Below are 24,896 nucleotides of genomic sequence, written 5' to 3'. Positions count from 1 at the left end.
TCTCTCCAGATGAGTATGCGATGAGAATCGCTACTCAGACTGAATCTGCTCTCATTTGTAAAGAGTACTCGTCCCCATTCATTATCTCTCCAATTCCGGTGTTCCCGGCACCACAGAGAACGCCTTCTCCGATATGGGCAGGCGTTAGAGTTACACACCATACAGGGTGTCGTGCAAACAGACCACCACCGTACAGTCTTCTGGCCACGGTAAAACGCGATATCGGTCGTCCAGTCGCCTGTGTCGTGTGTCTAGCAATTTCTCCCGCTGTCTGCCGCCTGTTTCTTCTGGCCTGTAAGGCAATATACCTGCCATCTCGGGTGTGGTTCCTCGTGGATGACCACTACTAAACCCCCGGATAGCTGTTCCTGTAGATTGAAATTGTCTCCAAAGTCGTGAAACGATGCTGTGAGCAATTCCGAACTGTGCAGCCACACTTGTCACACTGCGGCCTTCCTCCAACTTCTCAATGATTCGACCTCGGGTAAAAGCATCCAGATGTCGTCTAACAGATTGATTTTTCGCCATTTCTCGCTGAGGCAGCAACTTGGTGTGATTTTAACTACTATACGGCGTGCAATCTCTTTGCCAGAAATACTGATCTTACACCGACAACATGCTTTATACTACTCAGACACTCCCCCATTACGTCTACCTGCATATCTGCGCATGTGCTACCGTTCATCACCTTACTTAATCTCCTGATTGGTCTTTCTGTCCGCTCTGCCTCTTCGTTCAGCTGATACGCTAATTTTTCAACTTCGTCCTTAATTTTTGCACACCAGTGTACTTTACAGCAATGTGAATAGGCATGCTGGGTCTAATCAAAACAAAACTTCAAATCAAATATCCAGCGAAAAACTCCGGAAACACAAAGAAGGTGACCTTGGAGGAGACTACACTGAACCACAACCACTTTGAAAAAATAGGGTTGTTTTCAGAAGGGTTTATTTAATCGGGCAGGTCCATGGGACCCAGCACGCACGCTTGCGGGTTAAAGGGGGTAGGTTCATGCTTTAATTTGTTACCTTAAAAATTTTGATTTGTCTTCAGTGATTGTTAGACCTATCTTCCCTGCTGCATATTCAAGTGAGACAAATGCCTTAACAACAGCCCATTTAAATCATCTAATGATATCAATGTATATTCATATTACATATGGGAAAAATCATGAAAACTCCCATGTCCCCAACCAGTTTACAGAGATTTGAACTCAGGTCAAACTAATAGTACAGTCAAAAGTCTTTAATCCAGACCTCAAAGCTACAAACTTTCTGCGCATGCGCATATGTGTTTAATCCTGCGTATAATACGTTTACGCATGCACATTTAATGTATAATGGACGGTATAAGCTAAGCTAAAATTATCTAATTCAGTTAATGTTGCAGATTGCGTTGTTCCTTAATCTTCGAATTGGATCCAGCTTATTATTTTTTGCAGACTGTTAGAGCAATTTTATAAAAGTAAGCTTGAACTTTTGATTACGCCAAAAAGAATTTCCGATTCTGGAGCTGCCAAAGGATCTACAAAGCGAAAGCATGTTTCGATGTCCATCGAACAAAACGTGGAATTGCTGCAAAAAATTTAGAAATGCATATTCGTGTTTTCTCTAACCATTCCGAAATCTGTTTATCAATTTCACGCTGCTCTGCCAGAGGGGAAGGTCATCACAGCACGCAATGAACTGGAAGTTGATCTGTCAGCACTATCCTTATCTTCAAGGCAGATGTTTTTATTTTATTCGGCTTATAATTCCTTACTAAAAGTAGTATTTCATCTCGATGTACTCTGTCTTTGATATGATTTAAATCAAATTCCTCGTCATTATAAATATCACGAATACACATCAAATAGTTTTCTGGTTGCAATTTTCTAATTTCGACTATGCGCAATGTATGCTTTACGCATGCACTTTGAAAGAAATGTATAATAAAGTAAACAAATAAATATTAAGTTTCTTTCTTTCTTTCTTTTTTTTTTTTTTGTAAATTTTGATACCCTTTAGATCATAATTGCTCTTTCATAAATTACGGTTTCATATTTTTAATTTTATAATTTCTGCATGCCATCTTACCAGATTTAAACTGATGATCTATAGTTCAGAAAAACTGATAATCCGGAATCGCCGAAGTCCCGACGAGTCCGGATTAAAGACTTTTGACTGTATTTAGTGACTTTCAACTGAACTGTTTGTGGGCCTGGATTTCTTCAATATGACATATGCATGTACCACATTAATAGAGATTAAACTTTAAGAAATCAGGGCAAATGAAGAGTTAAGAAATTCAAGAAGGTTACCAACAGGAAATGCTAAATGAATAATTCATCATTGAAATTCCGGAAATTTCCTCATGTTGTCAAGCTTATTAAGAATTTCAATGAATTACAATAAATTCAGAGAATTGGCTTTCCATATAGAATTCAAATTCTGCAATTGTTGAATCTAAAGTACGAGTACAATCACTAGTAATATATATATATTTATGAGGAAGTCACCCGAAGGAATTTTCATGTATGAAAAAAAAATAATCATTATGGGTAGAAAAAAAAAATTCAAGACTAAAAATACATAAAATTATTCAATCTGTGATTTCATTTTTCATTATAGAAAATAATGTTAAGATAAATCAGAAAATTGTTTTATGTCCTCCATTAAATCAAGGCCTATTTCATTAAAGGTTGAATTTCAGTTGCCTTTAGTCAGGCTTGATTAAGACCCAAAGAATCTCTGGCTGCAGATTTTATGACAGGCTGGTCTTCAGAGGATCCTGGACTACGCAGATGCCAACAGCCTTATTATCGCTGAGCAATATGGATTCCGAAAGAAATATTCCCTCACCCATCAACTTTATGGAGTTACAGAAATGATATCTACTGGACTGCAAAACAAGCTTATCACTTAAGCAATCTTTCTGCACATAGCAAAGGCCTTCGATCGAGTATGGCTAGAGGGCTCATACACCAGTTAATCACACTGGGCTTCTCAGGATATATAACTAACATCATTAGTTCCTATCTGACAGATAGACACTTTCGTTCGTGTCAACCACACCATCTTTCCCCCTCAGGCCTATACAGGCTGGGGTCCTACAGGGTTCCCTTTTGGGCCCCATTTTATTCAACATCTACACGAACGCATAACACAATAACAGCAATTCTATCACAAATTGCATCTCACGGCTCAATCATATAGATACTACGAAACCACATCCAAGCATTTGAGCCATGGCTGCGCTCCTGGAAGATGAAAATTAATTTATCAAAATCCGATGCTACTCTATTCACAAAGAAAAGAAACTATGATGTTAATATTCATGTTCTGATGTATGATACCCCAATCCCCTACACTAAGCAGATTATTAGGTAAAAGTATATATTTATGGGTGCCCCTTGGTAAAAATTGGAGATTTTTGGAGGCACATGGATACTGAGCTTTGCACACTCCCTTGACTTTATCCATGTACACATCAATCTATTTTCACTCAAAAAAAAAAAAAAAAAAAAAAAAAAAAAAAACAGAATTTCACAAATTTGGCATTGCACACTTCCTTACCATCAATATATCACTTAAAAATTCAAAGGAGCACCCAGTTCTAGGTAAAAGTATATTTATGAAACATTCAACTACATAGATTATCATAAATGAAACAACAATTTGGTGATGAATGAAACAACAACTTGGCGATAAATGAAACAACAACTTCACAATTATACAAGAGGTACCCTTCAGTCTACTCTAACCAATTATTACTGTAAGAACACTCTAAGTTAGGTAAGACATTTGGGTACAATACCGTTTCGGGGACTGGGGACCATAACAGAATTGCAGCGAAAATGCATGTGCAAAAGCGCCAAATCTAGCAAACTCGCTCATAAACAGCACACAAATCTTGCGAACGCGCCGATTTCAAATTGTGTAAGTTTAGATAGCTCTATATATGCAAGTCCATTGAAACACTAGTTTAATTTTTTAATTCTCTTTTTGATAAAGCTATGGATTTTACAATTTGAGAATTGCCCAGTGACGAAAAGTCTGCAAAAGAATTTTTTTTTTTAAAAAAGGTATCATTCATGATAGAAAATTATGTTTGAACAATCACGAGATGAAATTATACTTTAGCGATAACTCAGTAGAGAAATGGCGGTGCAAGAAAGAAACCTGTAATGAGAACAAAGGATTAAGAAGTCAAAATTGGTTTGAAGGATCTAAAATACTCTTCCTTATAGCCATTAGGTTCATCTATTTTTGGTGTCAGGAAATGACATCTGTTGAATTTTGTGAACTCCAGCTCAAGATGAACCACTATACAGTTGTAGACTGGAACAGTTACATGTGTGAAGTATGTGCCGCAACTTTAATTGCTCGACCTAAGTCGAAAATCGGTGGATGTGGCAAAATTATTGAAGTAGACGAAAGTCTTTTCAGTAAAAGAAAGAGTAATGTTGGACGTGTTCTTCTGCTACAATGGGTTTTTGGCGGATTATGATGAGAATTGAATGAATATTTCTTAGTCGCTGTTCCAGATCGATCAGTGAAAACCTTATTGAACATCATAAAGGATAATATCATAGAAGGAAGCGTTATTTATACTGACTGCTGGAGATCATACAAGTTGGATAAACTGCAAGATGCCGGTTTTGAATACTTTACATTCAACCACAACTACAATTTTGTGGACCCGGAAAGTGGGTTTCATACACAAAGAGTAGAACATCTGTGGAGCAGTGCTAAATCGCGTAATAATCACCATCGGGGCATTTCGATTCTTACTTGTCCGAGCTTATATACAGACGTTAGCACAAAAGAACTGAAATCTTTTCTGCTATGTTGGAAGACATCAAAAATTCTATGCCACCCGTTTAATTTCAAGTATATTTAGCCTTTTTTTCATAAATTAAATTAATAAAAAATTGTATTATATGAAATTAACCTTTCATCTAAATTAAAATACCCTGAAATAGTTATTTACTATTATGCTTCCATTCAGTTACGTTTAGCTTTTTTTATACAAATTATAATAATAAAACAATGTATTTATTATATGAAATTCACTTTTCATCTAAGTTAAAACAATATTCATAGTTATTTACTATTATCCTTCGTTACTTGAGTTAGGGTTGCCGCAATTATTTTTGGCAGCATTGGAATCAACAATAATTTGGTGAATTTTTACAGTTATCAAAACGGAATTGTACCGAAATTTGTTTTTGCAATTACTGGCATTTCATTATTAACTCTGCTTGACACTGGCTGATCATTCATTTCTTTACACTTACGCTTCCAGATTTTCCTAGCCAGACTGACTTGACTACCGGCAGATAGGAGTAGCTCATCATCCCTGTTAGTTTAATATAATCTTCACTTGAAGAAGTTAGGAAGAGTTTCTTCAATCTGCAACCTGGAAATTATGATATGACCTAATTAATTATTTCATCATCCTATTTATCTTCCTCTTCAGCTATTTACTCGAAACACACATGTATTAGAAAATTGTTAACACCATTATACTGGGCTAGAGACTTTATGCAGGTAGCCGATAACTGCGTATGCTTTTCGCTTGAACCGCAGATTTTATGCAACTCAAAAATTGTCATATAATTCCTTACAGTTCTGTTTTCCCTGTAAAAACAAGAAAAAACTGTGTTCAAACATCTCCTAAAAATTGTCGTGCATAGTGTCCTAAGTTGCCTAAATAAAGTTCCGTATAAAATTACTCTTGTTTAAAAAAAAAAAAAATCGTTTCTCTATGAAAGTTCTGTTTCGATGATAAGATCTAAGATCTTTTATAAAATATATATATATATATATATATATAAGCTAAAAAAAATAAAACTGAAACTCAACCTTAGAAATTATACATACATAATACATGGACAGCACAATTTGAGGTACTACCAGTCAGAATTCTGAAATGAAGCTTTTAAACAAACTCATTTCCCTGATTTCAGTTCCTATCTTTATTGCATCTTCAAATTTAAATATAAAAAACTTTTATAGATTAAAAAATGAAGGAATATCATACTGCACAACACAAATATTTAGAATAACATTAAAATGCGTATTTTCAGATAATTATATGCCAAAACGTTTTAACTTTTGAGCTTACTACAAGTGTCATAACTGCAAAACAACATCAGATGTGATGACTGGAATTTTTAAACTTTATAAAAGCTATTCCTATTCTCCGAATAATAAACACAATTATAACTTCTAATAACAGTCATTTTAAAACGCAGTCATAATATAAACAAACGGCAACTGATAATAAATCGTGTTATACGGTTCCAGTTTAAAATTGTATCTTATAGGGAAAGAACATAATAATAAATTCTTTTAGACAACAGTAAAAATGCTTAGCCTTACGTCTGCTCTGTTAGTTCTCTTTGTTGGTATTCTGAAATTAAGTCATTCAATTTCCATGAAATTTTCTTTCCCACTTTCACTTTTCAAACAATGATGCGGTTGTGATTTCGTCGTAAGTTCCGTAGTCGCAGGTCTTGGCACGGTGACGGGAGGAGAAGGGAAGGAAACTGGTTACGGACGTACGAAATGTAAATTATTTTTCATTTCACCTGTTTGATCAATTAATATCATGACAGACAGCAGTATTGTTGAATATTTTTCTGGAAATGAAGGCTATAGGTGTGGTTATTGTAAATCAGATAATACCTGTTATTCTCATGGTAAGGAACTGTCTATTACTTTCCCTGGTTAAATTAATAATACAAACTTACAATAAATAATTTTACCCCAGAATTGAAAGATGATAGAATGATCTCTTTTAGTCATTGGATTCATACCTCACTTATCTAATTATAAATTTTTCTTTCTGGTATTAAATATTTGACTAGATTTGTATCAAAATCTGCAAGCCTGGGATTATTTATTTGCTACCGTGTTTTAATTTTTGTCGCATCTTACTGTATTGAATCTGAATAACTGAAAATAATTCAAGAATGACAGTTTTTAATCAGTGTTTTATATAGACAATTTTTACCTTTAATTTATTTGAAAATAAAATTCAAAACATGTTATCAATTATTCATAGAGTACTTTTAATGATAAAATTTAGGGAGGAAAACTTTACATATATCTTTATTATGTGCTTAATATAGTGCTTTTTTGACATGTAATCTTGGTGCCAGATATTTAATATTTTGACTTTGTATATTTAACTTCGAATAAGTAAAATATGATTACATAAACAAGATAGTTTATAAATTTTGTTTACTTTTCTATTTTTAGGAATGTGGACTCATACTTTGACTCCTCTAGATTATCAAAATTTGATTGATAGAGGATGGAGGAGGTTAGTATCAAGGCTGTTTTATAGCAATTTCCCTGATTATTGACAGAAACAGGACATGTCCTTTCATACCTAAATTTACTACTTGTGATTTGTTTATTAAATTGGATTTGTAATAAGTACACTGATGGATCATAATATTTTTAACAATGTGAAAACTCATTTAAATGCACTTTGAAGAAGTTTTTGGAAAGGCGTGTTTTTAAATTATATTTGAATAAATTTCATTATTTATCATTCTGCATTTTTAAGCTGAATTTTATTATTACACTTTTCATGCTCTAAAATTGTATCATTTATTTCTTTCGTATTGATGGTAATATTATGAGTTTCTCATTGAATATTAGGAATTATGTCTGTTAGAATCTAGGAATTATGGGGAAAGTGCAGAATCACCCACTGCTTGGCGCGTTTTTAAGAATTGCACAAACTCAGTATCCATGTACACATCGACCTATAATCACTTAAAAAAAATCCCAGAATTGCACAAAAATGGCATTGTGCACTCCCTTGACTTCATCCATGCACACATTGACCTATTTTCGGCTGATCTTTGGAATATGGTAACTGGTAGTTTGGCGACATTTTGGAGGCGATAAAGGTTACTACCTAGGACTTTGGTAATAATGTGAGAAGTACTCAGTTCCGATTACGCATTATTTTGTGTGAGGGAAATGAGAGATCATGAGATATGTCATGGGACATTAATGGACGAATTACAGTTCTTTAATCGGAAAAGTGGGGGGAATTTGGAAAACTGTAGTACTATATAATTTTGTATTAAGCTTCATTGTGTGTTGTGTGAAATAGTGGAAGTGTGCGTGCCACATAATGAAGATTCTGAAGATTAGGTAAGTTAGCATTTTTAATCATTTGAGGATATTATTTTTATGCATTGTTCTAAATGTAAGGAGTAAATCAATTAATATGATATTATTGGAAAATTGTTATTAGCAATGATTTAGTTTGAAGTAATTAAGATTGTAGTCTAATTTTTATGATTTTAATATATGTGCTTATTTATATTTTAAGTAGTGTTTTTTAATTTAATTATATTTTAATTTAATGATTGTGATTTTGTGAGTTATATGTTTGTAGTATTTTGGAATCGTTTGAATAGAATACATTGAGTATTTTCATGCATGTTCGTGAAATTTTTCTAATTTATGAGAAAAAAGCAGTGTACATGGATATAGTGAAGAGTGTGTGCAATGCCATTTTTGTGCAATTCTGGGATGTTTTTTAAGTAAAAATAAGTCGACGTGTAAATGGTTTATGTGTATGTGCTATTCTGAAAAATGCGCAAGGAGTTTACGATTGTGCACTTTTCCCCAATTTTGCAGTTAATATTTGTCATGATTAAGCAGTTTTGTTACATAAAATTTCTAGCATAAGTGTAATTCGGCTAGTAGATTGTTGGAAAAAGTGTTCAGTAAATAAAAAGGAAAAGAAACATGTCTCGGCGGAAAAAAAAAATAGAGGGTTGCTGTAGCAGAGTTGTTCGCCAAAAAATCGCCAAGTTACCATAATCCAAAGGTCAACCCTATTTTCACTTAAAAAATGAAAGAAAATTGACAAAAATCCAATTCTTACTCTTGTAAGAAGCACCAAGCAAACGCCAAACAAATAAGTGGGCGATTCTGCACTTTACCCAGAATTACGTATTTTGTTTAGAATAGACATAAAATTTAGAATGTTTTTAATTTGATGAGCTGTGATCACTATCTGTGTCATTTTTAATATTGATTTTTATGTTTTTATCAGTTATTTTGTTTTCTGTTATTTTGTTTTTAAGTGCTAATTTTAACATGTATAAGAGCTCAAGTAATAATCTAAAATGATACCAAAAGTTACAATGCTAGAAGCGAAACTTTTTTTTTTTCTGATTTTTTTTTTATAAAATTAGGCTTAGCGATGCAAAACCTTCATCCTGTATGATGACTGCCTTCGATTCCCTACCGTCCCGCACGAGCGTCTTAAACAAAGGTGCGCCGTCGCGAAAAGGTTAAAGAATGAAAAATATCTTACGGTACCTTTAAAATTGTATACGTCTTTCGATACCCTTGATAGAGTATTTGCTACTTTTATTTTATGTTTCAAATGGCAAAATGTTTTAACCCGCGAGCACGCCTGCTGGGTATCTCATACTCGGGGGCATATTTTATGTCCCTTATCTCAAAACCCCTTTCCTGGAAATGGACAAAAGCTTTTGTAGCTAAATTCAAGGTCATATTCATGAAGTTGGGAGTGATTCTTCGAATACTTTTCCAGGAATTGTACCGTTTGGGTATGTGAGACCCGCGTGCCTTCTCGCGTCTCTCAGATTTTCATCCTCACTTTCTTAGTTAGTCAGCATGGCGTGGCATCCAAGTTATGATAAAGAAATGGAAAAGGTTCAGAAATGTGCTAGAAACCATTTCAACAGATGATGAAACGTTTAGAGAAGAGGAGGAAGAATTAATAGATGAAGAACACAACAGCATTTATAATTCATCAATAGACAGTGATACAGACACTGAATTAGATAATGAATTAGAAAATCAATGAAATGATGAAAATTATGTTGGTAAAAATGGCTTGGTATGGAAGAAAAACAAATTCCAAACGAATGTTGGGACTAGTTCTAAAAGCATTATCTTTAAAATTCTTGGAAATATTAGTTATTCGAAAGTGAAAGATTACTCAAATCAATGGCGGCAGTAGATCATGCTCCCTTTGAAACTAAAAGAAAGAATAATTTCAGGAGACTGCAACATGGAAACAGCATCTAAAACGATGAAAAACGTTTACAGAAGATGTGCTGATTGCCCTAAAAATAAGGACAGAAAGACACGGTTTCTGTGCGAGAAATGTAATATCAGTATTTGTATAGATCATATGTGTTCAGTCTGCCAGAGATGTGCAAAATAATTGTATTTTAAGTACTGCATTTATTATATTCTTTAAAATATTCTAAAGCTCATTGTTTTTATGTTAATCCACATTTATACTTATATTTATATTATTAATGTAGTTTAAAACATAATTAATTGCTTTCAGGTATGACATACAAAGCACACCTTCTCGTGTTAGTAATTTTGGCGCGTGTGCTTGTGGGTTAAATAAAGTAATGTTTTTTCACATTCATGTATTATTGTAACATGTACTTTTTAAAATATTTTAGAGGAGAGGCTTTACTGTTGTCATTTTAAACTCATCATTTTATTTTTATATTTCTGAAAAACAATCACTTTGGGCTTACACAGTTTACTTAATTATTATTATTTTTTATATTATCAGAGAATTGTTAAACTGCTTCGAAAAATCGATAAAAGAGGTATTGAGCGCTCTGCCAAAATATATTTACTAGAAGATTTGAATTTGATGATGAATGTATCCTAAAACATGTTTTAAGTCAAAAGTTTGAAACTTGATGGCTAAATGCAAATATAAAATTATGCATGTTAAAATATTTGTAATTAGGCACATAGGTCAGGTTAAGTTTTTATTAAATAGAGTAAGGCATGCAAGGGCTATCTGCCTAAAGGGTGAGATGCCATCGTGGAGGAATTTTGAAGAAAAACTTACCTTTGAGTGGGCATTAAAAATAATGCATATAATTTTCATTCAAATTATATTTATACATATTTCTTATGTAAAACGTTTGGGTATATGTTAAATTAGTGTAAATTACTTTACTCAAAATATAGTGAATGCACATACAAGATTAAAGATTTGCACATGCCTGAAATAAAAAATATGAAATATGGATGAGTATTTATGCATGTACTTGCAAAAAGCATGTATCTGCCTATAACAAAATATGTAAATATTTGTTAAATTATTTATAAATGTGTTTGAAATGAAGGATTTATTCATTCATAAACAAGTGAAAGTTACTATGAAGAAATCTAGTTATTAAATGTTATAAAATTTATAATGATTATAAATATTATCTAAATATATAATAAACTTAGCATTGAATTGTAAACATAAATTGAAATCCTGTTGACAAATACATTATAAATCTATCTAAGCAAGAATTGTTTGTACTGGAGTACTGAAAAGCAATCTGTTAAAAGGTATTGTAAAGTAAATTCTATGAGATGCGTACTTAAATAAGTAATAAACAAGAGTTTTGGAATACATATTGTTGAAATTATGAGTAAAAAAATCTGATAAGTATAGTTAAAAGAATTATTCCCCTTGCATTTTATAACTCAGTTAAAAGTTTTAAATAATATTTTAAAAAAATCCTTATTTTATTCCCTTTCAGAAATATTCAGAGAAAGTTAAGTACTATTTAAAGTATTTCGCTATTAAAATAAAAGCTCCTCTATTTTGAAATGGACTCAATAGAGCATTAATTTTAAATTGACTTATAGTTTTCCATTTAAAGGATGCCTCAGAAGCTAAAATATGTTATATTTGAGAAAATATTTTAGGAAGACGCTCCATAAATAGAAAAGAAATAATGCATAATTTTAATATTAATAACACAATAAACTTTGATCTTAATTTTTGTAATCCTTAACCGAATAAAATCAAATGACCTTAAAATTTTTTCCTAATGTAATTAACGAAAAAAATATTTCATTGAAATCAAACCATTCTGAGCAAACCTTTCGGTGAAAATTATAATGTTACATTCCGTTCAGAATGAAATGATATTTGAAAATGTATTCTTTTCATATAGGTAAGATTCTGAAGTACTGTAGAAAGAGAAAATATATACATTTGTATGTATATTTGCGACATAATTACAAAATATTTACATCCAATCGTGTCAAAACCCATTGAACTTAATGGTAAATTACCCAATGTTTTGGTCACCATGTAGGGATCGGCAGTGCTTCAGAGCAGGGTATGGAGGAAACCGGTTAGGCCACTCCACCTTACTTCCTACCTCCATGCAAATACAAGCAGCTGATTGATGGAATGTTCTGATAAATGGCATCCTTGGCTAAAATAGATCACCCCTAAAACCAGTGATTCTTTTCTTAATTTTTTATGGCAAAAATACCTGGTCGAAAGATTTGTTTAAATTTTGTTTCAGGTGCGAAATTAATTATTATAAAACATTTTTTTTTTTGGTTGAAGACAGAGATTTTCTTACAGAAATAATCTTCATAACATTTCTTCAACAAAATCATCTGCTAGCATAAATCTTGGGTATATTTATAATGTATTTATTTCGACCATTGATCTATGCTGTACCAGAGCTTAAAATATTGGGAGTTTTTTCCCTTTTCTGCTTACTTATAGTTTTCTTTTTTCCTCTTATATTGGCACAGCATAAAACAGTCACATGATCTTTTGGCATTTTGAATCCTTTTGAACTTTTAACAGTTTTAAATAAATATGTATTTGAACAGTTTTAAATAAATATATATGCTGCAATGCATGACAGTATAGACCTATTTCTTCAGCATGAGATGTACTTTGTACTACATTACTTAGGTGTAGTGTCGCGAGCAACTCAACGATTGTATAAATGTAATTTCTTTAAAGGTTAAATTTTTACGGTTTCGCAACATTGTATCGTTTTTATGTTTTAGAATAAATAAAGTAAAAATTCACCATGACTTTACATTAAGGTGGATTGCCTGTTTTATAGTGAATTAATTAAGGTGGATTACCTGTTTTACAGTGAATTAATTGGGTGGATTGCCCGTATTACTTGATTATAATTTCTCATTAGTCTCTTATAATCGAGTACCGACTGAATAAACAAAATTCAGGTAGAGTCTCGTAACATGGTGACCATATGACGTGATATTAAAGGTACGTTATTTTGAATTACCTATTATTCTGAAAATGGAATTATTTGTTAAAAAATGCTCTCCTATAAGAGCTAACTTCACAAAATGTTTTAATGGTTTGAATGATTTATTAAAGCAGATAATGTTAGAAAAAAGAGCATTAGATTTAATTTTGCTAATTTACGTAGAATTTATTGTCAGCTAACTGAAATAGATCAGGAAATAAGCTCTTTATTATTAGAAGATACAGACGATAAAAAATATCAAAACGAGTATGCGATAATAGAAGAATATAATGAAAATTTCGTAAAAGCAGAAGTAAACGTAGAAATGTGTTTAAATAGAATTTCTAAAACCGAAAGTTCTGTTGATTCTTCTCCCGTTCAAAAATGAAAGTTAAAGTTTCCAGAGATCAAACTTTTGAAATTTGACGTGGAAATCGAAGATTGGCTAGCCTTTTGGAGCCAATTCAAAAGAATACATGACGATGAAAGTATTGCGATAAAAGATAAATTTCAATATTTAATTCAATGTATGACTGAAGGCTCTAGAGCTCGCGATATTGTCGATAGTTACCCACCGACATGTGAAAATTATGATAAAGCTATTGCATGTTTAAAATCAAGATTCGGCAGGGAAGAATTACTAATTGAATTTTATATATGCGAACTCTTAAATCTTCTTGTAAAAAATATTACCGAAGAAAAAAGAAAGTAAGACCCATCAAACTTATATGATAAATTAGAATCACATCTAAAGGCGTTGGAGTCCATAGGATTAACATCCGATACATATTCAGCTATACTTTTCCCTCTTGTAGAATTGTGTATTCCAGAAGACATTTTTAGAGTTTATTTAAGAAACCCTATAGTTAACACCAAATTCGATTCTTCTGAAGAAAATGCTTATGAGGAGGAATTAAAAAATTTATTATTGTTTCTGAAAGCTGAAGTTGAAGGGGAAGAACGTATTCGTTTAGCAAAGGGATTTGCTAGTAAGGAACACAAATTTCAGAAGGGAAAAATACAGCGTTCTGTTCCTAGTAATCCACCAATGGCAGCAGATTTGTTTGCAGGAACAACAGAGAATAAAAGAAAATATGTTTGTATATTTTGTGATAAATTAAACGAAAGTAAAGATTGCTTTTCTGCAGGTAAACTCAAGTTTCAAGAACAACAAGAAATTTTAAAAAACAAAAAGGCCTGTTTTGTCTCTTTAAAAATTGGACATCGTTCTAAATTTTGCAAGTCCAATATCAAATGTGTCCTTTGCAGTAAAAAACATTCAATTTTGATGTGCCCAGAACTCCCTGGAAATAAAATGAAAGGTGACATACGGGAACTTGAGAAGACGTTGTTGTCTGATGTTAGTTCGTCTAACTTATGCACTTCTGATGAAATATTGCTTCAGATGTTACAAGTGAAACTGAAGACTAAAGGGAAAGAGCTACAAATATGTGTACTTATTGACACTGGCTCACAACATTCTTACATTCTTAAGGAAACAGCTAAGAAAGTAGGTTTGAAGCCTACAGAAAAGAGAATCTTAATTCACTCTCTATTTGGGGGAATTACAAGTGAGAAAAGGGAGTGTTATGTTTATGACGTTAACTTGATATCTTTGAAAGGCGATTTCTCCTGTAACAAAGGTTCTGGATCAGCTGATCATTTGTGGCAACATTCCTCGGTTGAGAAGAGACCTTTATAAGGAAAAGTTAAGAGAAAATAAAATTTGGCTCACTGACTATGGAGAAGGTTGTCCTGATATTGATGTGTTAATAGGTGCAGATTATTGTGGTAATATATTTACAGGAAGAATATGTACATTGACATCCAATTTGATTGCATGTGAAACTTATTTAGGATGGGTTATCATGGGAACATGTCCGAAGAAAGGTTTGACTAAACTTCATCCCACTTAGTGACATCTTTATTGATTAAAAATTCTTCTGTGGCTGATTTGTGGAAATTAGATACTATAGGTATAAAGGATCCTACTGAAACAAAAACTAAGGAAGAAACGGAACAGTCCAATTATTCAGCAATTTCGAAAAACCGTTCAGAGAGATGAAAATGGCCGTTACATCATCAAACTACCTTGGTTAGAGACATACAAGACGTTAAGGGAAAACAAAGATATAGCTGAAAAAAAGATGCATAGCTACTACTCAGAAACTTCTTAAAGAAGGAAAATATGATGACTATGAAGCTGTATTTAAGGAATGGTTACAGGAAACTATCATCGAAGAAGGACCAGATAGTGAATTGGGAAATCCTTGTCATTATTTGCCTCATAGAGGTATTTTTAAAGGAAATTCTACTACGAAGGTACGCCCTGTATTTGATGCTTCGTGTAGAAGTAAGAACTCACTTTCACTCAACGACTGTCTAGAAACAGGACCAAATCTTATCAAAAAAATTCCTCCATTACTTATGAGATTTCATCAGAAAGAAATTGGTGTAGTTTCGGATATAAAAAAGGCCTTTTTACAGATTTCTGGGGCCAAAGAAGACCAAGATTTTCTTAGATTCATATGGTGGGAAGAATATAAGGAAAGAAAACAAAAAAATTTATCGTCACCGACGAGTATTGTTTGGACTTACGAGCAGCCCTTTCTTACTAGCTGCCGTTCTAGATTAACATTTGGAACAAAATGAAAGCCATCTTTCTGAAACCGTAGAAAAGCTGAGGAATGCATTCTATGTGGATAACTGTATAACTTCGGTAACTAGTCAAGATGAACTTAAAAAATTCATTTTTGAAGCAAAACTACTGGCTTCTGGCTACGGGTTGTTTCGATTTAAGAGGTTGGGAACATTCCAGTCTAACAGGTGAAGAATGTCAAAAAAAAAAAAAAAAAAAAAAAAAAAAAAACTTGTCCCTGTTCTTGGATTATTATGGGATAAAACTAAAGATGTTCTGTTTTGTGATCTTGAAAAAATTGATTTCAAGCGAAAACCCATTACTAGAAGATATATTTTTTCGACAGTTCACAGCATCTTCGATCCTATAGGAATTCTGTGTCCAGTTGCGATTCGTTTGAAACTATTAATACAGAATAGCTGAAATCTGAAGATTGGTTGGGATGAAACCTGTCCAGAAGATATTCGCCTGGAGTTCAATAAATGGCTTGAAGATTTACATCTGTTAACAGGGATCAAAATTCCAAGATATGTCCAAAGCAATGTCCCGGAAGAAAAATTGAGTTTTCATACTTTTTGTGAATGCGAGCAAGTCCGCCTATAGCGTAATCGTATTTCTACGAAGTGAATGTGAGAAAAAGGTAAAAGTTCATTTGATTGAAGCTAAAAGTAGAGTGGCTCCTTTAACAAAGATAACGATGCCTCGATTAGAATTGTTAGCATGTTTGATCGGAGCTTGTCTCGCTGCAACAGTGAAAGAAGCGATGGATTTAAAGGGAATATCAAGTACCTGTTGGACTGACTCCTCTACCGTTATGTTCTGGATCAAGCATGAAGATAACTGGGGAACATTTGTACATAATCGAGTGAAGGAGATAAGAAATTTAACATCAAAGGAACAATGTAAGCATATTCCAGGAAGCGACAATCCGGCTGATCTCCCGTCCAGAGGATGTTCCGCTGGAGTTCTGCTCAGATACAGATGGTGGGAGGGTTCACAGTGGCTTAAACTGCCTTAGGAAAATTGGCCCGTCTCTGAAATTAAATTAAATATGGAAGACGTTTCTAAAGAAAGAAAAAAGGGAATAACTGCCTTAACTACCTCAGTTGCTCCTAATGAAAAATGGTACTCGCATAGTTTTTCTAAATATTCGAGAATCATTCGGCTGATAGCTTGGATTCTGCGATTCTTTCATAATTCTAGAAATTCCGATCATAAACTGAAGGAAGAATTATCTGTTCAGGAAACAGAAGCAGCTGAGACAAGGCTTTTCTTAATTGTTCAGAAAGAATCTTTCCAAAACGAATCTACAAAATCAAAGTTGAAAAACTCTTTGCATTTTCACTGATAAAGAAGGCTTAATGAGATTGAAGACAAAAATCCTTCGAAGAGATGATACAGATTATTTCGTGTGTCCCATACTTTTACCTTCTGATCATCAAATTGTAGAAAAGTTAATTTTTGAAAGACATACAGTACTTTCACACGCTGGAGTTCAAATTGTTTTGACGGATATTCGTCAACAGTTTTGGATTTTAAGAGGACGCAAAACAGTTCAAAGGGTAATTGCAAAATGCATTCGATGCAAAAGATATAATGCAAAAAAAATTGGAACAGTTCCAGCCCCACTGCCTGAAGATAGGGTCCGAGACGCTCTGGTTTTTGAAGTAACTGGAGTAGACTTATCTGGACCTCTTTATCTAAAGGATGGAAAGAAAAGCTGGATACTTTTATTCACTTGTGCTGTTTATAGGGCCATACATCTTGAATTAATATAAGAACTTTCCACCGAAGATTTTTTGTTGGGCTTAAGAAGGTTCATATCCAGACGTGGACGACCAAAGACTATGTATAGTGACAATGGTACGAATTTTGTTGGGACTAACAACCTCTTCCTTTCACTTGATTGGAGCAAAACTATGCAAGAATGTTCTATTTTGAAGATTACATGGAAGTTCAATTCCCCCCACAGCTGCGGGGTGGGGCGGTTGGTGGGAGCATATTATTCAAATGGTTAAGAAAATTTTGAGAAGAATATTAGGAAGAGCCTGCTTGAGATATGAGGAGCTGTGTACCATTCTCTGCCATACGGAAGCTGTAATCAACTCAAGACCATCAAATTATTTGTCTGAAGATCTTGAAGATTTAATGCCTTTAACGCTCTCTATGTTTATTCAGGATATAAGAACGGTGGGAGTTCTGGACTTAGACCATATAGATGAAGTCAATATCACTAAGAGATATAGAACTCAGCAGAAATTACACCAAGATCTCAGAAAAAGGTTTAGAGACAAATATCACTAAGAGATATAGAACTCAGCAGAAATTACACCAAGATCTCAGAAAAAGGTTTAGAGACAAATATTTGAGTCTCCTAATTCAGTCCAGAGATAGTGGGAAGTGACAACAAAAAAAGATTGGACTGGCCATCGGGTCGAGTTATTGAAGTATTCCAGAGTCAAGATAATTGTGTTAGAGTGGCAAAGGTGAAAACAGCTGCAGGTGAATTGATCCGTCCTGTGCAACGACTGTATCCTTTGGAAGTGATGGACGACGAGAACTTGTTTTTACCTAAACAAAACCAATTTAACATTCCTGCTAGTAAAGAAATTAACTTTAAACCTCCTGATAAGATAATTAAAACTAGACGTAGTAGAACTATTGTAAAACCTTTGCATTTTAATTAGTTTTTTTCCTTTTATGATTATACTAAGTATTGTTTAGTCTTGTTATTAAGTATGTTGTATTTTGATTTACACTGGTGTGCAAAAATTAAGGACGAAGTCGAAAAATTAGCATATCAGCTGAATGAAGAGGCAGAGCGGACAGAAAGACCAATCAGGAGATTAAGTAAGGTGATGTACGGTAGCACATGCGCAGATATGCAGGTAGACGTAATGGGGGAGTGTCTGAGTAGTATAAAGCATGTTGTCGGTGTAAGATCAGTATTTCTGGCAAAGAGATTGCACGCTGTATAGCAGTTAAAAGTACACCGAGTTGCTGCCTCAGCGAGAAATGGCGAATAATCAATCTGTTAGACGACATCTGGATGCTTTTACCCGAGGTCGAATCATTGGGAAGTTGGAGGAAGGCCGCAGTGTGACAAGTGTGGCTGCAGAGTTCGGAATTGCTCACAGCATCGTTTCACGACTTTGGAGACAATTTCAATCTACAGGAACAGCTATCCGGGGGTTTAGTAGTGGTTGTCCACGAGGAACCACACCCGCAGATGACCGGTATATTGCCTTACAGGCCAGAAGAAACAGGCGGCAGACAGCGGGAGAAATCGCTAGACACACGACACAGGCGACTGGACGACCGATATCGCGTTTTACCGTGGCCAGAAGACTGTACGGTGGTGGTCTGTTTGCACAACGCCCTGTACGGTGTGTACCTCTAACGCCTGCCCATCGGAGAAGGCGTTCTCTGTGGTGCCGGGAACACCGGAATTGGAGAGACAATGAATGGGGACAAGTACTCTTTACAGATGAGAGCAGATTCAGTCTGAGTAGCGATTCTCATCGCATACTCATCTGGAGAGAGCGGGGAAGCCGCAATCATCCCTCGAACATCATTGAAAGGGACAGGTATGGAGGTGGCGGTGTTCTCGTTTGGGGAAGCATCATGCTTGGTAGTCGTACAGACCTTCACATCTTCGACGCAGGTTCAGTCAACGGGACCTGTTATTGTAATGAGATTCTTCTTCCATATGTGCATCTTTTTAGAGGCGCTATGGGTCCGCAGTTCCTTTTCGTGGACGACAATGCACCATGTCATCGCACAGTAGCTGCCGAACAGCTCTTAGAGAATGAGGATATTGAACGTATGGATTGGCCGGCACGATCTTCGGATCTCAATCACATCGAGCATGTATGGGATTTTCTAGGCAGACGCTTGGCAGCTCGTACCTTACCACCAGTAACAATTCCGGAGCTTCGATCGGCGCTGCAAGACGAATGGACAGCAATGCCTCAACAACTCATCAACACCCTCATTCTCAGCATGGGCAGACGCTGTGAAACCTGCCTAGCAGTCAGGGGAGATCATATCCCCTTTTAAAGACCGGATGTTTCTTGCTGGACATCCATCATAGAGATATTTCGGCCTTCAGTCGCATTGTGTTCCATGCTACTTTTTCAATAAAGCTTCTTTTTATCCCTCTGATTTCTCTTTTAGTAAGTGTTGCTTACATTATTACTCATGTCCTTACGTATTGGGGATCTTACGGTATTAAATGTGTTGATTTGGAAAGCTTTTGTACAAAGTTATATTGAAAAAACCGTCTCGTCCTTAATTTTTGCACACCAGTGTATGTTCTGCCCACAATAAATCAAAAGGTGGGAGGAGATGTTGCGAGCAACTCAACGATTGTATAAATGTAATTTCTTTAAAGGTTAAATTTTTATGGTTTCGCAACATTGTATCGTTTTTATGTTTTAGAATAAATAAAGTAAAAATGCACCATGACTTTGCATTAAGGTGGATTGCCTGTTTTATAGTGAATTAATTAAGGTGGATTGCCTGTTTTACAGTGAATTAATTGGGTGGATTGCCCATATTACTTAATTATAATTTTTCTTTACTTTTCTTTTAATGCAGTACCGACTGAATGAACAAAATTCAGGTAGAGTCTCATAACATGTAGTTTTCAGACCACTGCTCTAGGTGATTCATTCAACAACCTTTTTCTGCAGTGGGACAATCAAGGTCTTTTTCTTGACCATGAGTACATTTGTGAACTATGTTTCCTCTTTGCTTTCATTAACTAAACAATCCATCTGTTGCTACAGAATTATCTTTCCCAATTTTTACGCCTAATTCTTTAGTTTTCTACCCCATCAATGGACTTTTGATTGCCACACCTTTTTCACAAATATTTATGAAACAAATCTTTCTCAGTACTATGATCTTTCTCACTATGCATGTGTTTCATGTTGATTTTCTTTGATTTGTAAATAATATCTTCATGATGCTTCAAAATATTACATAAGAGGGGTTGAGAAATATGCAGCATTAAATTTACTCATTTTTGGGAGTTGCTTGATGATGGTTTAAAAGGTCAATTTTATTTGAGACTCAGATCCTTCCCTTTCCATCTTTTACTAGACTTCATGAAAAAATGACTAAATAGAATAAAATAATGATTGCATCCTAAACAGAATTAAAAGTCTACAGCTCAAAAGAAGCAAAGCAGTATTTTAGTGCAAGAAAGCATGGTCAAAAATTCCACTTTGTTAAATTTAGTCCACTCCAGTCTTCATAAAACTTTAAAAAAAAAAAAAAAAAAAAAAAAAAAAAAAAAAAAAAAAAACGTTTTTTTTTTAACATGGTTGCCTTCAATCAAAATCAAGTTGCCTGTCTACTTAATTCCTTATTAAGTTGTTTTTGCCAACATTTTTGTTGAAATGATTCCGTCATTGGCACTGTTTCAACCTTATTTAGCAATTTCTTATTAATTAGTCTTTTATTTAGTGAATTTATTTTAAGTTAAAAATTTTGTATAATACAGTCAAAAGTCTTTAATCCGAACGTCCATAATCCCGAATGATCTATAATCCATACCTCAAAGCTACAAACTTTCTGCGCATGCGTAAATGCATTAATGCGTATGCATTTACACATGCGCATTAATGCATTTACGTGTGCATTTACGTATGCATGCGCAGAAAAGGTATTACGCATGCGCGCTTAATGTATAACAGACGGTATAAGCTAAGCTAAAATTATCTATTTCAGTTAATGTTGCAGATTGCGTTGTTCCTTAATCTTCGAATTGGATTCAGCTTATTATTTTTTGCAGACTGTTAGAGCAATTGTATAAAAGTAAGCTTGAATTTTTGATTATGTCAAAAAGAATTTCCGATTTTTGGAGCTGCCAAAGGATCTACAAAGCGAAAGCATGTTTCGATGTTCATCAAACAAAAAGTGGAATTGCTGCAAAAAATGGATAAAGGCATATCCTTTGTTTTTCTAATCATTCCGAAATCTGTTCATCAATTTCACGGTGTTCTGAGAGGGGGGGAGGAAACATTGTGGCGCACAATGAACTGGAAGTTGCTCTCAGCACTATCCTTATCTTCAGGGCAGATGTTTTTATTTTATTCGGCTTATAATTCCTTATTAAATATAGTATTTCATCTCGATGTACTCCGTCTTTGATATGATTTAAATCAAATTCCTTGTCATTATAATTCGCTTCCGATAGCGAAGAAAGTAAAGTAAACAAATATATATTAAGCTTTTTTTTCGTAAATTTTTATACCCTTTAGATCATAATTGTTCTTTATTTCATAAATTACGTTTTCATATTTTTAATTTTATAATTTCTGCATGCCATCTTACGGGATTTAAATTAATGAATAATGATCCGGAAATATCGATAATCCGGAATCGCCAAAGTCCCGACGAGTCCGGATTAAAGGCTTTTGACTGTTGTATTTTGATAACATTAACTGACTTGTTGATTACAATATATGATGCATTTTTCATGTTTTTGCATACAAAGGGACAAGACTTCAGCATTTCACTAACAGTATTAAAATGATAGCATTAACTATGATCACATTAAAAGCAGCTACTGTAAACAAACACATGCACAACATACAATATGTAACTATTTTGGTATTACATTGTATGTCATAATATTTATGTAATATTTATAGGAGTGGAAAATATTGTTATAAACCAACCATGCACCGAACATGCTGTCCTCAATATACAATCAAGTAAGCCTTTAAGATAATTTTAAATTTTAAATTTTTTTTTTTTTTTTTTTTTTGTTGTTGTTGTTGTAACTGAATGCGTTTTTTCTAGATGTGAAGCTAAGAAATTTGTCTTATCAAGATCTCAAAAGAAAGTTTTAAAAAAAATCCATAAATTCTTAGCCTATGGTGAAAAAGAAAAAGTAAGAATTTTTATACAAATTTATTATATTCTTTTCTCTTTGTATTAATTTTTCTACCATTATATGACTGTTTTCACCCATTGCTTGGTGTTTTCAGCATCAGATTTTGTAGTCTGTTATTTAGACAGCATACTGATTGCTTCCTTTGAAGAAAATTGACACCTGAGCACTTATACATAGCTTTTAAAAGGTTAACTGACCATGGTTTATGTATCAATATTGTAAAAAGAGTTTTTGGTACTTCTAAAATTAAATATTTGCGTTATGAAATTTCTAAGTCTCGTAACAATTAAAGAATCTCGAAGGAATTAGACCTTTAATCAAGAGGTCCAGTAAAATGGGAGATACAGAATTGTGTCCTCTTTTTTTTCTGTGCAAGGTGTACATATTAGAATGGAGATATTTCATCATTTACACCGACCATAAACCTTTGCTTTTCAGCAAAATTTAGACAAAGCCTCCTCCTCCAAACAAGCAAGGCAATTGAGTTATATTGCGCAGTTTTCGATGAATATTTGATACTTGATGTAGGGAAAAAAATGTTGTAGCCAATGTTCTTTCCAGAATTAATACTATTTCCGCACCATCTTCAAATGCAACTGTAGCCGAATTTCAAGATGAAAAAGAATTAACAATATCAACAAATAAAAGGAAAAAAAAAGTCTGAAAGGTTTCAGATTTTAAATTTTGTCCAAAGATTAATTTTTTTTTAACATTTTGTGTTAAATATTTTGTTCCTTTATTTATTAAATATCATGTTCTTCGCATTTAAACCATAAAATTCAGTTCAAGAGCAATATCATAAAATAATTTTAAAATGAGCGTATCTTTAGAATTTCCAATACACAGTCTCGTGTGCTGGAGGTAAAAAATTTTTTTTTTTCTGTACAACTTAGCCATTACTCGAGTTTGTTAATAAAAAATTCATTAAAGTTTTAAAAAATATGAAATCGATAATAAAACAAATTCGGGCTTCCAGATGCCCATATTCAGTGAAAGATTGCATTATTCAAAATTTAATGGCTCTAGGTACCATTGTTTATCACAATGCGAGAAACAAACACATTTATGCAAATTCTTCATTACTTAATTTCTTTAAATATAATGCGAGGCAATAATATTTGGTGGCAACAATTTGAAAAGAGTAACAAAGCTTGTAGTGAATCAATGTAAAATGAAAAAAAAGAAAAAGTCTTCCTGGACGGATTGCCCCTTTGGACTAAAAATAGCCCAAGGCTGAAAATGGTTCAAATTCTCATTCTTGGCACCAAGAAATTAATGTATGCATTTACACATGCGCATGTTTCTACCAACAGTATCTGTCTATAGATTCCCTCAAATTTTCATCGACAGATATTTTTATCTATTCATACTCTATCACGTCTAAGGATTCGAAGAATTCGTCATCACCAGAAAAGTAATCATGCAAAGATTCATTTGGGCAAATATTAATAAAGATTATCAATTATGGTGTTGGGCATATCTAGCATGCCGGTGATTGAAGTTTAAAAACATATACAATCAGGTCTAATGGACTTTAAATTAAAATTCTACCTAAATGTTTCCAGCACATCCACATTGATATTGTTGGACACTTACCTAAGTGTCAAGGCTTCAAATATTTGCTAATAATGATCGTGTTTCAAGATATCGGGTGAAACACTTCCTATAACAGATCAATCAGCAGAAGCAGTTGCAAAAGGCATAATTTCAATCTGAATATGTCATTTCAAAATGTCTCACTATATAACTACGGACTCCACACCAGAACATTGGTGTGTTCATATCACATCCAGGTCACCAATGAAGGAGATGTTAAAATAATCATTCCCCCCTTCAACTACCTTTTAACCATTCAAATAAATAAGCATTAGAGAACTTGATAATGGAAGAAAAGGAACAGCATTTTCATTTTGATTGTTTTTAAGATTTGGAATAATAATGGAGTTGCTATTTGACAAAAGATAAATAGTTTTTAGACCTTCTATCACAACTACTTATGGCAGTAAAACCAATTTTGTTTCAAAGCAACTTTCAAATTGTTTGCCTGTTTTTGTATTCAATAATGTGGCCACTTAATCTGTCCAACCAGTTTATCTTGGTTCTTAGGTCATAAAATCTGAGCACCATAATACTTCGATATAGAAATTAATGGAACTGTCAAAAGAATATAAATTGATAGACTGAAACCATGTTTTATTCTAAATGACAACACAGTGCAGTCAATGGAAACTTCCATGTCCAAGGATGATGTAGGCTTACCCCCCCCCGATGCATGCAGTGAAAGCAATGTCAGGTTG

The 24,896-nt window shown here is 33.7% G+C and overlaps 2 protein-coding genes across 10 annotated transcripts in view; one reads left to right on the top strand and one right to left on the bottom strand.

The window, feature by feature from the left end:
- The window catches only part of LOC118192245 (malonyl-CoA decarboxylase, mitochondrial-like), a 90,648-nt gene extending 84,151 nt beyond the window's left edge, over positions 1-6,497 (bottom strand). Inside the window, exons 1-2 of one of the 7 annotated variants that reach the window (XM_085823488.1) lie at positions 6,366-6,452; positions 5,279-5,400 (exon numbers count right to left, since the gene is read on the bottom strand). In XM_085823488.1, the coding sequence (XP_085679614.1) occupies positions 5,279-5,338 (60 nt within the window). In that variant the 5' untranslated portion in view covers positions 5,339-5,400; positions 6,366-6,452. Of the gene's footprint in view, positions 1-5,278; positions 5,401-5,864; positions 6,058-6,108; positions 6,265-6,365 lie in introns of those variants that run through there. The other 6 variants (XM_085823492.1, XM_085823486.1, XM_085823487.1 and 3 more) reach the window with 6 other exon arrangements.
- The window catches only part of Ate1 (arginyltransferase 1), a 79,166-nt gene continuing 60,709 nt past the window's right edge, over positions 6,440-24,896 (top strand). For all 3 annotated transcript variants that reach the window (XM_085823493.1, XM_035363159.2, XM_035363160.2), the window contains exons 1-4: positions 6,440-6,685; positions 7,248-7,311; positions 22,355-22,417; positions 22,506-22,596. In XM_085823493.1, the coding sequence (XP_085679619.1) occupies positions 6,595-6,685; positions 7,248-7,311; positions 22,355-22,417; positions 22,506-22,596 (309 nt within the window). In that variant the 5' untranslated portion in view covers positions 6,440-6,594. The remainder of the gene's footprint in view (positions 6,686-7,247; positions 7,312-22,354; positions 22,418-22,505; positions 22,597-24,896) is intronic.

Source organism: Stegodyphus dumicola, chromosome 9, assembly GCF_044657685.1.
Source record: "Stegodyphus dumicola isolate Sdum_Otavi_A_Nest chromosome 9, ASM4465768v1".
NCBI lineage: Eukaryota > Metazoa > Arthropoda > Arachnida > Araneae > Eresidae > Stegodyphus > Stegodyphus dumicola.
The sequence above is the reverse complement of the archived record's forward strand: the minus strand, read 5'-3'. Positions and strand labels throughout refer to the sequence as shown.